This window comes from Dermacentor albipictus, unplaced genomic scaffold (assembly GCF_038994185.2).
Source record: "Dermacentor albipictus isolate Rhodes 1998 colony unplaced genomic scaffold, USDA_Dalb.pri_finalv2 scaffold_33, whole genome shotgun sequence".
Lineage (NCBI taxonomy): Eukaryota > Metazoa > Arthropoda > Arachnida > Ixodida > Ixodidae > Dermacentor > Dermacentor albipictus.
Genome location: NW_027225587.1, coordinates 2,554,220 through 2,571,692, shown reverse-complemented (window position 1 = coordinate 2,571,692; position 17,473 = coordinate 2,554,220). Strand labels below are relative to the sequence as shown.

The window sequence follows — 17,473 nt, the reverse complement described above, 5'->3', positions numbered from 1 at the left end:
TGGTTCCGAGAACCTGTCAGCGTTGCGGCGAGCTGTTACTCGAGGAAATAATGAAGCAAAAGGAAAAATTAAACGCAATTGGCGTTTTCTCTGGCAGCAACTCGTTCCATGTGAATACAGACCAGCTGACCACGAACCGAATCCCTTTCTTGGTACCTGGGTCAGTCTAAACGAAGAAGGCTGCACTAAAGAAGCGACAGCGAAGCACAAGACCGTCGAAAAGATGGTGACAACTGAATGCATCTTGAGTTGATCGCGTGGGCACCGAATCGATGAGGGAACTGGCCTTCACACCCCAAAGGATGCCGATAACTACCGCCATCCAAAAGGAGTGAAAAAAGGCAATGAAGTGTTGACTGCCGAATGGCTTTCAAGTTTCAACAGTGGTTTGGCGGCGCTATAGGAATGTGTATGAGAAGTGGTGGCGTGGGCTGGGAGAGGGGGGGTATGCATCTTAATTCCGGGGGGGGGGGGGGGCAGACCCCCCCCCTGGGTATGTGCCTGAATTGTGCATAAACACACTTCGTTATGCTGAGTTTCAAAATGCATAGTGTTCATGGACAGGAAATAATAGCATGTTAAATACTTCATTATATCTAGAATTTCATTACATCGACAGTTGACTGTATATTACTTTCGTTTTATCATTGCCTGTGATGCAAGTACCGAGCAGAGAGACAAAACGACAAACTGATACACTAGCCATGGAATAGTCCGGGGGAGCAATACAGAAATAGCACAGTTGAACCCCGCTTTAACAAGCAAAAGTGTCAAATTATTGGATATAACAAAGCAACTCTAGAATGTTGTCGATATCAGCGGTTACGATATATATATATATATATATATATATATATATATATATATACGCTAACGAATATTGGATACAGGGTTTGCAACAGCACTGGCGTACAAAATAGGCTTTCATGGCTTTTAAGCACCCCAATAGTACATTTATAAGAAATAAAGCACCACATAATGCATGAAATCTTCAAAGCAAGACATTGTGTAAACAACAAGCAAACTTTTTTTTTTATTGCTTACAAATGCTCATTAGGCCTTTTGCACATAAACCTCTGCCTACCACCAGAAAGACATAAATCGGGTTGAATAGCCTGAAATTACAGCTTGCGAAAATCTCATGGTCAAATACACAAATAAAATCCACTAAACTTTGCTGTAAGCAAAATTCAAGAATTTCTAAGCACTTCGTAAAACTTAAAGGGACACCAAAGGCAAATAGTAAGTCGAGCAAAAGTGATAGATTAGTGCGCGAGAATCTCTAAGGCGTTAAAAGTGCCACAAACAGAGAGCCTTAGTAATAGAGAGACTGCGGTAAATGCAGCACACGATTAGAGACTCCCCCGAGGACGAAGGTACTGCTCATTTAATCTCTCTCACTAGTTCTCAACCACTTGTTATAGAAACACCATTGTATAGCTTTATAAGACGAAATAAAATGCTACTTGCCCAGTTCATTTCATTATTTTTTAAAGAATCGATTGACATTACCCTTGACAACAACACAGCTTGACTCTGCATTATTATAAACACTTTGAGCGCTAAAAGCACACAGGAACTACACAATGCTAAAAGCACACAACAATTAGCTTACTTATCCATCCTTCTGCTCGACTCTGCGCCGCCCGTGCTTTCCTGTGTCAGTAGTTTCGTTATAACATAGTGCTGCGATAGTTTCGCTGTTTCGCGAAACTCGCACAAACTGCAAGTAGCACAGAACTCCCCTTCCACGCGATGTATCGGGAAACTTGAACTGTCCACACCACTTGATGAAAAGCAGCTGCAGCGACAGTGAATCCACCGTTCTGTCTTGGCTCGGTTTCTCCATGGCCGCGCGTTTGCGTTCCATGCGAAAATCCATAACGCCGCCTGTTGGGCGCCGTTTTACTCATTGAAGGCAGCAAAGGATGGTGATGCCACATGCAACATCACCACTCCCTCGTAGGTTGGCAGGATACTTGAATTGCGATAGAGGTATTTGGACCCTTCAGATGCAATTTTCTCGTAAACTAAGTCTTTTATTGACATGAAACAAGCGTTGCGAGGTGTCTCGAATAGTATTTAAACAGTCCACGTTGACTTAGTATTTACCTTTAGTGTCCCTTTAAGGGCTTTGAAAGACTTAAACATAAGTCTCATTTTCTTTTTTTTAATTCTGGGGTTTCATTAGCCAAAACCACAACCTCGTTATGAGGCACAGTGTAGTAAGGGACTCTGGATTAATTTTGACCACCTGAAGAGCTTTATTGACCACCCAATGCATGGCACATGGGTGTTTTTGCATTTCACTTGTATTGTAATGTGGCTGCCATGGCAGGAGTTTGATCCCATGACTTCATGTTTAGCAGTGCAGCATCATAGCTGCGAAGTCACTACGCCGAGTAAAACAGTTTCACTTTCAAGGAACACTACAAAACCTGCAGATAAACTATGACATTTTTTTTATCAGATGAAACTGCTGTAAGACGTTTGCCTTATCCTCTTGGGTTAGTAATAAAGCACTGTCGAAAAGTGCAACAAGGTACATTACAAAAAAGGGATGCTGCATTATGCATTTCTCTGTCTTTTCACACCGTTTACCAGCAATGAGCAGAAAAGCAATGCAAGAGAGGGGTGGGGGGGTGTACCAAATAAAATACCAACAGGATCACAAACAACCCTTACGGCTCGAGGCTTCCGCTTGATCTTTTTGGCAGAACTGATGTCTTCGAAGAACTCGACGCGGCTGCCTTTGACGTTTGCGAGTTCCTGCAAGCAATGAACAATGCCTTCACTGTACCACATCGGCAGTGGGTGAATTACCTCATTCTTCTCACTACTACACTGCTCTCAGCCTCACCCTAGTGATTCACGATCATTCCGCTCTGTGACTCCTTGCAAAAGAGGCTGTGCTTCAATTTCGCTTGCCCCCACAAGACCTTGAAGTATGCGAGCTTTACACCAATGCAATAGCTTTTCTAAACTTTTCTCAGGCACAAATTGGCATGCTACATTGAATGTAACCAATGTAAATAGCAGATTTAAATACAGAAGGGAAAGAAGGAAATTCATAACTATCTCAGGATTCCACTGATTATGGACCTATTGTGTGCCAGCCAAGCATGCTACTATGATTTAGAGCTACATTAGCTGCTACACAAATGCCACATAAAACCATATAAAACCGTTCCAATTTCTCAAAAGGTACAAAAATAAGACGCTACCAATACAGTTACTGTATAGTACAATGAGCGAAAATGCACATGGGCGAAGAACTAGAGCTACTGCAGACTCGCCAACCTTAAAATTTGAACAATGCTACAGCCAATGCCAAGAAATACTAAATTTTCGTACAAACAAACACTAAAAGTTACATTACTGTATCAGTTCAGTTTTCTTTTTTTTAGACCACAGACTGCTTCATAAGGACTTTGAACAGGTTCTCTGCTTTACAGCTGATGCTAGAACAGCAACAGAGACAAACAAAAGGACAATTTATAATGTATACTCATGAAACATTGGTGTAATGGCAGCCGCAATTTAGGTTTCTATTAAAGAATTGGTTCTGTAAGTCATCCAGCAAAGTTTCTAGCATATCCCAATGGAGATATTACAACCTTTCTTGTATGGAAGGAAAGGAAATGCAGTTACTGTATTTAGTGTTCATGCTTTTTTTTTATATGTCCAACTGTAATGCACACCAAATTCCTTACGGCTAGAAACGAAATAGGCAGTTGCCCTCGATAAATGCACACCCGAATTTTCATACTTCAGAAAATTCGTAACGCAATACCCTCGATTGTTCCCTCATCAGACTTTCACAATAAGAGACAGAAATAGCATTTAGCATTTCCAAGCCATCTCTCACTTGGAAAAATAGAATGTATTGCATCCAAGCCACAGCGGACTGAACATCACTAGTGATCACTGTCCGAGCCTTTATCACTATTGACTGACCTGAGCCTGTTATCTACAGTGCCAGACATGGCATTTGAGGTCCATTATTTCTTTAACTGTGTTGCACACTATAGTAGACGGGATCCAAAAACGGGGGATGGGATGTGGACAGCACCTGTCGTAGTTTTGGTTTCGTACTCGAATCTAATGAGTACGTCATATTTTATAGACCTTTTCCAGAGAGAAAAAAAGGTGCCCTTCGAATAAACAGTCAAAGTGGGAGGACAAATATAGCCGGGTTAGTAAGGCTGCAGCTATTGGTACAAATGTACTGCGACTTGCTCAGGAGTGGTATATATCCCCTTCAGGTGCTGCGTACTTAATTGTGCATGTCCACATAGTGCCTCAACATTTTGATAATGTATTTCAGAGGTTTCCATGCATTTCGAACCAATTCTGATTGCACGTGTGCTGCAAATACGTCAGCAAAACAAGTTGGAAAAGTAAACTGCTGGATGCTATCTCTTGGTGTCAGTGTGTGATCACGTAGTGGGTTCACTTGTTTCATCATTTTTCTCAATGGTCTACATCAGGAATATCATTCAAGTGGCTGTACAGGTATTTTTCATGTACGTTCGACATGATATGGTTAATGCACGTCATACTCAGCATTCCTGTAGAGTTTTTGCATCGAATCCAGATTCTGTAAACTTGACGGAACTCTAAGCATTAAAAATTCTTAATTCACTTAGCAGTTGTACACCTTTGATGGTTATGAAGATGCAAGACATGTGGTAAAGCTAAATTCTTATGGGAATGAATTGGCACGTGAAGGGGATATACTTGAAAGTAACAGTAGCACATAAAAAACGTGCACGGAGCGAGAGCAATGTGAACAAAAATTTAGCTTACGTCCCCAAAGGGTATGGACAGAAGAGCAATGAAATCAATCCAACATTCTTTCACCTGTGCCAATAGGCTAATTGCCATTGTATGTGATCCGTGTCATGCACTCATATTCCTATCACGATTTATGTGCCACTTCAATAAAGCAAACCTTTCTTTCCAGAGCGGAGCGAGTTTTCATGCTTCAGTGGTTGGGCTGTGAAGAGGAGGAGGAAAGCGTAGAGAGGAAGACAACAAAATGCTGAGAGATGGAGAGGAGGAGAGTAGGCATGGGGCACGATACACGTTTGGTTGCAGCAGTAACAACGTCATTTCCGTTGCAGTGAATGTACACCTGTGCTCGTTCGTGGATGAAGGGTTACAAAACTCAGTGACACAGGTTACACCAGTTCTCTGTGTTGGCATGCATGGCGAAATACTAGAGAGATGGCTGTAAATGAAGTAGTATCCCATTGGTTAGTGGAGAGTGACGCACCACATGAAGCTGCTTAAATCCAAAAGACTAGATGCTTGACGGCAGTGACAGATTGCACAGACAGTGAAACTACGAGAAGCCTTGCATAAATCAATCAGCTTCGAAGGTTTCTGCACAATTTCTTTAAACTTGCATACGGCGCCCTGTGCTACACAGGACTCAGACAGCTGGCACTCAGCATACAAAGTTATAAATGAAAGTGGCATCCTACCCTTTCCAAGGACTCCACTTCTTCAGTCTTTCTCTTCAGCTCGTCGTGGACATACTGCAACCTAGACAGTTCCAGGACCTGCGTCAGATGCACCAGAAAATACCTTTCTCTTTTCCTTGCAACTGTACTTGTTTATCTCATGCAGAAATGCTGCATTCAAATGCCTGCTAGTCTTTATGTGGTAAAACTATTACCATGGGTTGCACAAATGTATGTGTGAACATTAGCAGAGGTCAACTCATCCAACACCTTCTCTCATATAGGAACAAAACAATGGAAGGTTCAGCTTATGTATGAATGCCACTGCTTGTTACAAGGGTCTTCAGTAAAGGCCAAATGAAGCGAAAAATTGAATTAACCAATGTGCGATGAATGAAAATACCCCCAGATAATATGCTTGTTGCTTCTATAAAGATAGGCATATTTGCGTGCCTTCTGGCGGCTAATTGGTTCGATCTTGGCACATGCTTTCACGCTTTCCATTCACACTAGGGCAGCATTCTCGGTTGATGGCTTTCAGAGACCATTTCCTTTCCGCATTATGCCTGGCACTCTCTGCATGCTTTGTGGGGACCCCTAAGCAAGCTGTGAGCAGGTGAGTTGGTCTGTGACAGTCGAAAGTGCAATAAACTTCACTAACAGAGTTGTTTCTTTGCTTTTCATGGTTGCTACTATGCTTCCAAATTAAAATTCACTTATCACCATCATCATTCTATGAATATTCCCCTAAAGGTCCCGAATTGCAAAATTGAATGTCTTGGAATTGCAGTGGTTTAGTAGGGATGCCTCAGTGGAGGGCTTCGGATTAATTGTTGCTTCCTTGTGCGGACCATGTGGAATTCTTTACATTGTGCACTTAAATCTAACTTAATGAGCATTTTCGCATTTCGCTCCCACCGAAGTGCAGCCGCTGTGGCAGGGACTGAAGCCTGCAACCTTGTGCTCGGCAGCAGAACGCCACAGCCGCTGAGCAAATGCGGCCGGTACTGTGCTTCAGCTGCCTTCGTGCTAACGAGGTCAGCAGTTCAATGCTCTCTGCTGAATATTTCTGTAGCTTTTGCTTCTAGATAAATGACAAACGCAGGGATCCTGGCAAAAGACCCAAGCAAAACTGACTGCAGGCCTTATTAGTGCCATCAGATTTACTTCAAGTTTACTTTCTCCAGATAACATGGAGGGAGCAGCCACACAAAAGCTACCGAACTGAGCACCTTGACAGAGGTGGTGTGCCACTCCTTTGGTGGTAATGGGCCGCTTAACTGCAAGTATGCTTCAGAGAGGCATCGAATGATTAACAAAAAAGTAAACATTACCTTCTTACATTACAACATTACACGAATGTACCTATGCGTACAAAGTAGGCATATACAGAGACTTATGTTCAAAACAAACAACAGCTTCAATAAGCACGAAGACAGGTTTGAAAACTAATAAGTTTAACTGACTTTAGCACCAGACCACTGTAGCACCACTAGTAATATTCTGCCATTTTCTCTCTCTCTCTCTCTTTGTTTTTGCAGGCAGCATAATCCAAGCAGACCAAAGCAGTACCTGGCTTTGCAGTTTCTCCACGAGAGAAGCATCCATATCTGGATTCGACTGGAGCGTTGTGTCGGCAGAGTGCTTGAGCAGGAAGAGTTTCTGGAATAAGTGCAGTGAGTTTTTAGTCTTTTTTGTTTAGTCTAACACACAATATGCTTCTCTTATACCTTGTTCTCAAGTTGGCCTTAGTACATAACAGAATACGGTTTGCTGAATAGTGTAAGCTAATGCTACTAAATGTATCGCGAGGTGCTTCTGCCCACATGCACCTGGCACAGTGGCTATTGGTTTTGGCGCATGTGTACTGAGACATGCATCCGCATAAAAGGCAACGCCTGCATGCTTAGGGGGTTGTTGTCTGGCCAAGCTATGCGCTAACTCGGGGGTTCACCCCACGGTACCTAGTACAGTAAAACCTCGTTAAGCCGTACCCGCTTAAACAGTAGTTCCGTTTTAAAAGTAGTAAAGTGAAATCCCCGACTCAGCGGCCATTGAACATAATGCATTTTGTATCCGCATAAACCGTACCAGCTTGTCGCGTACGTATCGGTTAAAAAGTAGTGTTTTCACTTTTCGTCGCGCGATCACGGCGATACATCGTCCCCGTCGGGCGGCCCGGCAGAACAACAGCAAGCCTCAGAGATCCGAACGGCCTCCAAGCGCAAACGCAGAGGGCGCTTGGAAGGGTGAAGCATTCATCCATCTCCCATCCGAGAAGCCACATCAACATCAACATCACTTCGGCGCCGTGCCAGAGAGCGTTTTTTATTTCCTGCGAGAAAGCGTTGTGACGTCGTGCAAGCTAAGACTCGTCATGCCTAAGCTCGGGCAAAAACACCGCGTGCTTAGCATTCAGGAAAAAGTGGACATCGTTCGTGCCATCGAACGTGGCATGAAGAAGTCGGCGCTGGCACGCGAAAGGGATTTACCTCTAACTACCGTGTGTGGCATATGGAATGCAAAGGAAAAGTTGTTCGGCAGTGCTGCTGCGACCGCAAAAAGATGTCGTATACGAGGTTCGACTTTTCCTGACGTGGAGGAGGCGCTGGTGAACTGGTTGAAAGCAGCGCGGTCGAAGAACTTGCCTGTCAGCGGACCCCTACTTGTGGAGAAGGCCCTGGTTTTCGCTTCGCAGCTGAACCACGATGACTTTGTATGCAGCAATGGCTGGCTGGCGAGGTTCAAGGCGAGGCACGGCGTTAACACAAGAGTCGTTTCAGGAGAAGGTGCCGCTGGCGACGTGGAGGGGGCAGAACACTGGCAAAGTGGTCAGCTGAGGCACATCCTGACCGACTACGCGCCCGACGATATCTTCAATCAAGATGAGTCGGCGCTATTCTTCAAGCTGCTGCCAAACAGAACGCTTGCGTTTAAAGGTGAGACGTGCACCGGCGGCAAGCATGCCAAGGACCGGATTTCGGTTGCGTTCGGTGTAAACATGTCGGCAACCGAAAAACTTCCACTTCTCGTGATTGGGAAGTCGGCCAAGCCGAGATGTTTTAAAGGCACCCGACTGCCCTCCGGAGTTGTCTACCGCAGCAACACGAAAGCGTGGATGACGTCGAAACTCTTTGAAGAGTACATGCGCCTCATCGACCGCCGTTTCGCGGCGAAAAACAGAAAAGTTGTTGTCATCTTGGATAATGCCTCGGCGCATGTCGCGCTTGATAACCTTGCGGCTGTGAAATTGGTGTTTCTGCCTCCCAACACCACAGCCATTGCACAACCCTTGGATCAAGGTGTCACTCGGGCTGTGAAACAGCTGTACAAGAAGAATTTGCTGCGCAGAATTCTTCTGGCCTTTGAGTGTGGCAAGATTTTTTCCATTGATCTGCTGGGCGCAATTCACCTGCTCGAATACTCGTGGCGCCATGTTGAATCGACGACTGTGCAGAACTGCTTTAAGCGCGCTGGCTTCACGGTGTGTGCGGGTGACGCCGAGGATGCTAGCGACGCCGTCGACCAGTCTTCAGACGCCGTCGACGAGGCCTGCGAAACACTGCTCGCCGAAGTGCTGGAGCGGCACGGTGTTACCCAGGCCATTTCTTTCACCGACTTCAGAGACATCGATAGCGATGTTCAGACTTCTCCGGACATGTCCGACGAAGCTATAGTTGCCGCTGTAGCCGAAGTGTCGCGTGACGGCAGCGATGAGGACGACAGCGACAGCGACAGCACGGGCGATCCAGGCCCGACAGTGGCAGAAGCTGCACGTTATGTCAGCCTCCTGCGGGTGTTTGCCGAGAAGAGGGGGCTGGTGGAAAAGCTGGCTCGCGGCTTAAGTGAATTTGAGGCGGCTGTCGTCGCTGCCAGGCCGCCGCGCCATCAAACAAAAATCACCGACTTTTGTCGCCCGAAATGAATAAATAGTGTACGTTTTTTGCCCTTTCTTCGCATTCTCTCCGAGTTCCGTTTTTAACAGGTAAGTGGGCGATCTCACGCTATTTCGGTTAAGCAGTACTACCGTTTAGTAAGTACCTTTTCCGAGCTCCGGCCAACTACGGTTTAACGAGGTTTCACTGTACGAAAAACTGAGTCTGTTTCTCGACCTTTTTTTTTATAGAGTTCACTTCACAAATGGAAAGCGCTATTGTTATGCATGTTTAGATGACAACTTCAAAGACATCTGACAATTAGTGGGAACTGAAGTGTTCTTAAGTGCATAAAAAGTGCTTGTATAATCTCTAACTTTAAATTGGTCTCCCTAATTCGATTAATCTGTTTCCTTGTATATAACAAATATTTTGTTCAAATACTGTTTCTGTCTTGATTATTTATTTACAAAATATTGTGCATAATAGAGTGGAACTCCGATTAGACGACTTTCTTGTACCACGCAAAAATGTCGTTTAATCTACCCAACTACAATTATGTCCACAATACTAGGCTTTGCGCGAGAGAGTAGCAAGGGGCTTCAGTTTAAGCTATACAGGCTAATACTTTGCAAGATTCAGAAACCAAAACCGCTTTTTTTAGCATACTCTGTACTATCATCTGTGCCTGCCAGCATGCTAAAACGTTCCTTTCACATTTACAGACCATTGAAATTCAGTCAATTACTTATAGACTGTCTTTGAGTCGCATAGCAAAAGTTGTTTTTCAAGAGCACCAACATCCGCAGGAGGGTCAACTACGGTGTCGTCTCATGCAGACGAATTTCCGAATGTTGCCAATGCGAACTTAGGCAGAAGCACGACAGCATCTGAGGTGTTGCTGTTATTCGAGGTGGCAGCCGGAAGTGTAGGCAGAAACCCAATGACAGATGCATGAGAAGTCTCGTGTTGTCGTGCAAACAAGGCTCTGAGCTGCATGCATAGGCACTGATGGATATCCGATACGATCTGCGTGTCTTTCGGTGGCTAATCGGTTCAATCTTCGCACACATTTTCGTCTTTCCCTACATGCTAGGGCAGTATTCTCTGGCGATCACTTTGGAAATTGTTTCACTTCCGCAAGACTCGTCAATGGATGCGTCGAAGTATGCAGCCAACAGCGCTCTTGGCATTGTATGAAGATAGCAAGCATGGCACAGCACCAGAAACACTGTGGGCCGCATACCTGAATGCGTTCAGTGACTGGCACAGGCACTGCTGAGAGAAAGAGCGAGGAGGCAGCAACAAAGGGATGGAGGTGGGCACCAGTTGAGTGACGTGAGGAGGGGGAAAGGAGAGGGAGTCTAGGAGGAAGCTCGGAAATCAGTCGGAGCTCTCCGCATGCAAAGGGACGTTCTCTCCTTCCGTAAGGTGGTGTGAGGGAGCTGCCGAAAGCTGGAGGCACTTCTCACGTGTCTGCCGTAGAGTTAACAGTTTCGTGCGGGTCGTCATACGAGACGAGACGTGCACACTCTCACATCGCATAATCGAGGTTTTTTTTTTAATGCAGTGTCTCTACAGGGAGTTCGCAGGGACTGCGTTAATCCATTGTAAAATCTAGGACGTTACAGAATAGGGGGACATATAACCAGGGTTCATTGTACTTCCAGTGTTGTTTTTTTTTCTTGTCATTCACACGTAGCCAAAAATTACACATGCATAGACTGCAGAGATGAAGAAAGAACAATAAATGTCTGGAGAAGCCAACCTCTTCTTGGTGTTGCTTGCTGAGGTCAGTTAGCCTCATGTCGAAGTCCCTCTCTATCTGCTGCACCCTGGCCTCCAGTCGTTCGATCTGCTTTTGGCGCTCGTCCAGTGCCCGCTCCTTCTCGCTCAACTTTGAGGTCACCATGTAAGCAGTCATGTTCTCGGACACAAGCTGCAGGGGAGTTAAAAGTCGCAGATCCGTACACACTCATTTTATTGAGGCTTTGGAACCTCTGCGGTTTTCTCAGAATTAGAAGAAAATAGTGTGCAGGACACAGAAAGAACGGGACACGACAGCTCACATGAGAAACATGATGTCGAGCAGAATGTCCTATTTTCAAGTGCTTAATAAACATGGGCAAAAAATTTGCTTATCTAATGAATCTTTTGTCCATTTAATCATCCTTATTCACCCCATCCCATACCCCTGTATGCCCTGAGGCATTTACCCTCGCATTAAAAAAAAAAGAAACATGGACAGGTGTGTACACACATGCACATGCACCTCTGATTGATTCAATTATTTCGATTCAATTCAATTATTTTGTGTACTTTGCTCTTATGTTTGTTGCTGCTTTTTACTACTAGCCCTGTGCAATGCTTTTCCTTTCCCTTTTTGACCTGTATATTTTGCATTTCTTATTATATCCTTCTTCGTCCCCCTTACTCAATGGTCTCTGGGCCCTGTAAGGCATTGTAAATAAATAACAGCACCCGTATGGTCCCCATATCAAAACTACTTATTAACTTACTAGAATCCGTACAAAATAGAGCCGCTCGCTTCATTACACGTAACTACAGTCCCCTTTCGAGCGCAACACAGATCAAACTTGACATATCTCTTGAACCATTACATATTCGACATTCAATCACCCTTTTATGCTTACTCCATAAATATCGCCACTGCACCAGGTAATCTGCGTTACCTCTTGAAGCACCGTCACGCATTTTGAGCCATTTACATAATCACTACAGCATCAAGCGCATATACAGAACAGAAGCCTTCAATTCATCAGCCTTTCATCGTTTTTTTGGAATGACCTTCCCAATAATATTGCATCCATATGCAACCATCAATCATTCCATGATCAGCTGCGCGAATACTTTCAAGTGACATCGTGACGTTAAAACTAGTAAAAGATATCGCACTTTTTGGATATTGTGTTTTTGTTAACCCCTGCTTCATTCTTTCCTTTAGTCATGTGTCAGACAGTTGTGCTGTATTTATGTACTTCAATGAAAGCAAACAAACTAGAGATTCTGCGAGAAAGATGTTTTTCTTCACTGCCTGTGAAAATGTAACATGAAGGCAAGCACTGCAGTTCAAACATGGTGCTGTGAACTTTCCAATGCACTCGTCTATCTGAGTTTGTGCGCCTGAATTATGGAAGAACAGTTTTCTTAGCAAGCCTGCAATCTGTATACTTTTACTTACGGGTATACAGGCCACACACACATGCACATAATGGTAATGCAATACAATACAAACAGGATACAGCAAAGTGGAATTCCCCTTGAAATCCTCTTAGAGCTTCATAGTGTAGCACATACAATAATGGATACCACAGAGTAATGGATACACTATAGTAATTCTGGTTTTCCCTTCAACTTCGTCATAGTGGCCTTTTACTGTAATTACCAAGACAAGATGGAATGGCGCACCATAAATATTAACTGGAAAATAGGCCACCTTTAAAGGGCCCCTGAAACGGTTCGGACAAATTTTGTAGACGCGTAGGGTACAGCTTAAGTAGAACATTCGCACCACAATTTAAGTGAAGCGTTACGTATTAATGGAGCTACAAGCGATTATAAGTTACCCTCCTCCCCAGCCATGCTTTTTCTCCTCAACTCGTCCGCCGAGCGAGCGGGGCTAAGCTCCGCCTTCACTGGTCCTGCGTCACGATGCGACGTCACATCGTCGACTTCCGGGTGTTTTGGAGCCCGCCCCCGCCCGCGCGAAACCTCTCCGCTAGCTGCTTGGCCGTCGACCGAGAGCTATCGAAGCAGCCTGCGTTGCGAGCATTCTGTCGTAGCGCCGAACGTGTCTGGTATTCCGTTAACCACAGGCAAGCTGGTCATTTCGGCAAATGACTGGAGGCATAAACTCAAGCTGATGACGGAACTTTGGCGTAGACGTACGAGAGCGGCCTGATCGGTCTGCATGGTCCAGACACTTGTTGGCGCAGCGCTTAACCAGTCAAACAAAGCGCTAATATTGCTCTAACGAAGTGTAAAACATTTTAAACATTTATAAAAACAACGTGTTGATGATTACACTCCTGCGAAAAGTACGCACCAGCAGTAAAGAAGGAAACGCTTCGTTGCTGCTACTGTGTATGGTTGAGCTTCATGCCACCAGGTGGCTGCACCGTGCAGACCATTCACATTTGCCCTTCTGCTCATTTCGGCTCATCCCGTTACGGCACAGTCAAGCGGCCAGATCCTGTCCCCTTGCGCTTACGTTTGCCTTAATACGGGACTCGCGAAACGCAATTGCGTTAGTAATCTTCCGGTGTAAAGTGACGGCCATAAACGCTCAAATCCTGCGCAGCAGCCAGTTCGCTCGTACGCTGCCTTGCAGAGGGACACGATGTCGCAGCTTGACATATTGCCAGTCGCTACGTTTGCAGCCCACAAGGCAACAAAGTCGAATCATAGTGCTCGCGAAAAGACTGACACCAACTCTGACCGCGTAGCTCTCTTCAAAATGGAGTACGTTGTAACACAAGCAGACGACACTTGCTGGGTGCCGGAAGTGCTTAAGTGTACTGAAAAATTGTTCTTGTGCATTCTCTTTATGCTATTTTATTTTTATAAAAACAAATTACCTGACATTCCAACTATTACGAAGATCATTTGTTTACTATGAAGTTGGAAAAATTATCGACCACGCGCCCTGGTCAGCCAATCAGATAGCTCGCCCATGTGACGTAATATGGGTTATTTGCATCATATGGGTAGGGGTGGCTTAAAATTCCGCCGAGCAGTGCGCTGCGATCGACAGCGATGTGCATTTTTAAAAGCGTATAATAAATTACACGCTTTACGCAGAGCACTTAGATGTGTAAATTAATGATCAGAAGGACCTACTCTAACGACTCAGTACATTTGTAGAAAATCGCCAAAATCGTTCCAGGGTCCCTTTAATAAGAACAGGGGTCCAGTATGCTAGAACAAGCAACCTTTTGCTGAGACATCAAATATTACGGCAAAGAGTGGCTACAACAAGATACTGTTCATTATTTCTTTTAAAATTTTTATAAGTTCAAGTGACATTTTGCGGACTCTCTTATAAAGATCAGAACTAACATTTTTTAGTGAGCATTTCACAATGCCGAGGAGAGTTGAAAAAAGAAAAACAAGCCAAACAAAGCGATGAGAGTGCAGGAACTGATATTTTCTTACTCCACAACAGCACAATATATAATAAACAAAAGTTATCTGCTGGTGAAAATTTGAAAGCAGGACAGTTACTATCAAGATCGACCCTGAAGAGTAAATTCCAATCAGCTGCATAATTATTCAAAGTGACCAAAGGCAGCCTCACCATCTCGAAGAGGCTCGTTGCAATGACCCTGCTTTCGACGATGTCCGTCACATTTGAGGCAAGGTTCTTTATACGTTGCTCTGTGAAGGAAAAAGAAAAACTTTCGACTTACTGGTGGATTCGTGGAGGTTGACGGTCTAAGAAACTCCAGGGTAATGAGAGATGCCATAGTTGAGGGCTCTGGATTAATTGATGACCATCTCAAGGTTTGTTAAAAGGACATATAATTAGTTTAGACTGACAAAGTATTCCTTTAAGACTCTTTGTTAATTTTGCAGTAGAAGGTCAATTACTAGAAGAGAATATGTAGGTCAAAGTTCTGTTCATTTCAATTTTGCACCAAAACCTCAGTGCCGTATGTCAGTGCGATGTCACAGATTTTAAAGCCCATTTTTGTACTTGGGCCACTGTGGCACAGTGAAAATTTTTGAAACTTGATGCCAAATTAAATCTTTGGCTGTCAAGTTTGGTGTGGTTATTTCAAGTGATAAAAAATTGCCTATGCCAAGCAGATGGTGTCAAAACACACGAAGTCACAGTGAGCTGGTACTGGAATTTCAAGGTGGCATTGCCACTTGTACTGTTTCTACAGCTTTCTTAATTTACTGAGCTTCTTCCCATGATAAAAATGAGTTCATGGTATTGTGAAAGGGCAACTTACTAATACAGCTCAAATTACCGTACGTATGCTTGACTAAGATGTTCACTATTTCTGCACTAAGAAATCAGGAATACTACATGGAGAAAGAAAAATTAGACTGCCATAGCACAGCCCCGTTTAAGGGCTGCGCCTCATGAAGGTTGTGAAAAAAAAAAAAAAAAACCTCAACAATTAGGATCATAGCCCCTTCCGTCGACCCCTTCCGTCGACTTCCGTTAAATTGAGGTGCTGTGTACACAATTGTACAAGCCAAGGTAGTGCCATCAAAAGTGCTGAATAATGGTATTCAATATGTGTCACGTACATCTTAAACACACTTCTGGTTTGACGTGCTGCAAGTTTGAAAAATATGTGTAAAGAGTTTGAATAAAATGAGTTGGACGGCAGATGGCTACGTGTTTGCTTATGATGTCAGCATGCCGTCATGTAGCGGGTTCATATTTTTGTTTTTCACGATGTTAAACCATCAGGCTTATTTTTCAAGAGTCTGGATTAGTAGTTCTTTCCAAGTACTAGACATGACATAGTTGATGTTCTCATATCTGATAGTCCTCTAGAGAGTTCTCGCATGGCATCCATATTTTGTGAACATCACAAAACTTACGGAAGAAAATACTGAACTCTTTCTGCAGTTCTTTGCCTTTCATGATTATGAAGATGCAAGAAGTGCACTGAAACTAAATTTTGAATGGACAGAAGATATTGGCACCTGAATAGGATAAAAATTCCTGTAAGATTTCAGCAAGATCAAAGCAGTGTAAGGCACAATCTTTTAAAAGGTTTGCATGGTTATGCATCAAGATGTTATGTACCTTTGAATAAGCATACCATAACATACCATCACATGCTATTTTCAGTGTTCAAGTATACTTTAGATTTGGCATCAAAAGCTACGGGACTGTGCCCGACTCACCAGGCTCCACATCCAAGATTTTTCGCTGGATTTCAGCAATCTTGTCACTGTGCTCTTGCAGCGAGCGCTCGAGCTCTTGGAGACGTGCATTGCACTCGGCCTTGTCTTCAGCCTGAAGTGCAACAAAAGTATCTGATTGGCAAGCATGATGTGTTAAATAAGCAGTCAAGAGATCAAATGATTAACTAGAGCAGCGAGATTATGAAATTTGTAGGCATAGGATTTGTTGACAAGATCTGGGTAGCTGATGATCCCTAAGATGCACCTCCGCCCTGTGGAATAGCTTCCTTTAGAAAAAAACTTTTAGCATAAATAAGATTTTTAAGAAATATACATCAATGACCAGTGAAGTCGTCAGACTTCCTTGTCAAAGAGGATCATGCCCATACAATAAACTATGCTCTGTATGCTATTTCATTTCTGTTGATTGATTCATGGAGTTCACTGTCCCAAAGCGACACTGGAACTTCGAGGGGTGCCATAGTGGGAATGGCCTCAAAATAATTTTGACCTTGTGTGCACCTTATTTTAGGCATATCAGTGTTATTGCATTTTCGCATTACAGTCGTCGACCGATTTTCCGGACTCCGAAAATTCGGACATGCCCGATTATTCGGTCAGCTTTGCGGCACCGCCGTTCTCCCCATAGGCCATAATGTATAACAACTGCCGAAAGTTCGGACACCTTGCAACCTCTCGTCTGATTTTTCGGACACTCCTTGAGCCAACTCGGTCGAGAGCACCATGCACCGGCTCTGACCGGTGCATGGTTCGACTTGCTGAACGCCATTTTTGTTTTGAACGGAGCTTCCTTGCTGCCCCACGAAGTGGCGCTACTGGAAATCGCCGCTCATCATCATCGTTTCTCCCTGGTTCGATAGAGTGGCTCTGCAGCAGTTCCGGTTACAGCTTAGTAAGCCATATCAAGACAATCCAGCAGCTGATTTGTTTCTTCGCGCACGACCAATGCTTCCTGCACGATGCTGCGAGCATGCCGCGTTTTTTCGCTTGTGTGACTGGTGTCGGCACGGGGGTGTTTGCTTTGTGCGCTGTGTCGAGGTTTCGGTGATCCAACGTGGCATACGGAAACATCGCGTCAAGTGTCTAATGGCGCCGACAGTGCCCGCGCAGACTGCGCTGCGGAATGCCGGCAAGCGGGTGCCGGGAGGCCTAAGATTTGTCGCCTTCCGATGTGCTCCCTACCGACGCGGAACTGCCGAGACTTGTGCAGTGGTTGCA

General features: G+C 44.4%; 1 protein-coding gene across 6 annotated transcripts in view; it reads right to left on the bottom strand.

Moving 5' to 3' along the window:
* LOC139052758 (chromosome-associated kinesin KIF4A-like) overlaps positions 1-17,473 on the bottom strand; it is a 104,673-nt gene that overhangs the window by 12,388 nt on the left and 74,812 nt on the right. For all 6 annotated transcript variants that reach the window (XM_070529822.1, XM_070529825.1, XM_070529824.1 and 3 more), the window contains 6 exons: positions 16,235-16,346; positions 14,661-14,740; positions 11,112-11,282; positions 7,041-7,130; positions 5,490-5,567; positions 2,686-2,769 (listed from right to left, as the gene is read on the bottom strand). In XM_070529822.1, coding sequence (XP_070385923.1) covers positions 2,686-2,769; positions 5,490-5,567; positions 7,041-7,130; positions 11,112-11,282; positions 14,661-14,740; positions 16,235-16,346 — 615 coding nt within the window. The remainder of the gene's footprint in view (positions 1-2,685; positions 2,770-5,489; positions 5,568-7,040; positions 7,131-11,111; positions 11,283-14,660; positions 14,741-16,234; positions 16,347-17,473) is intronic.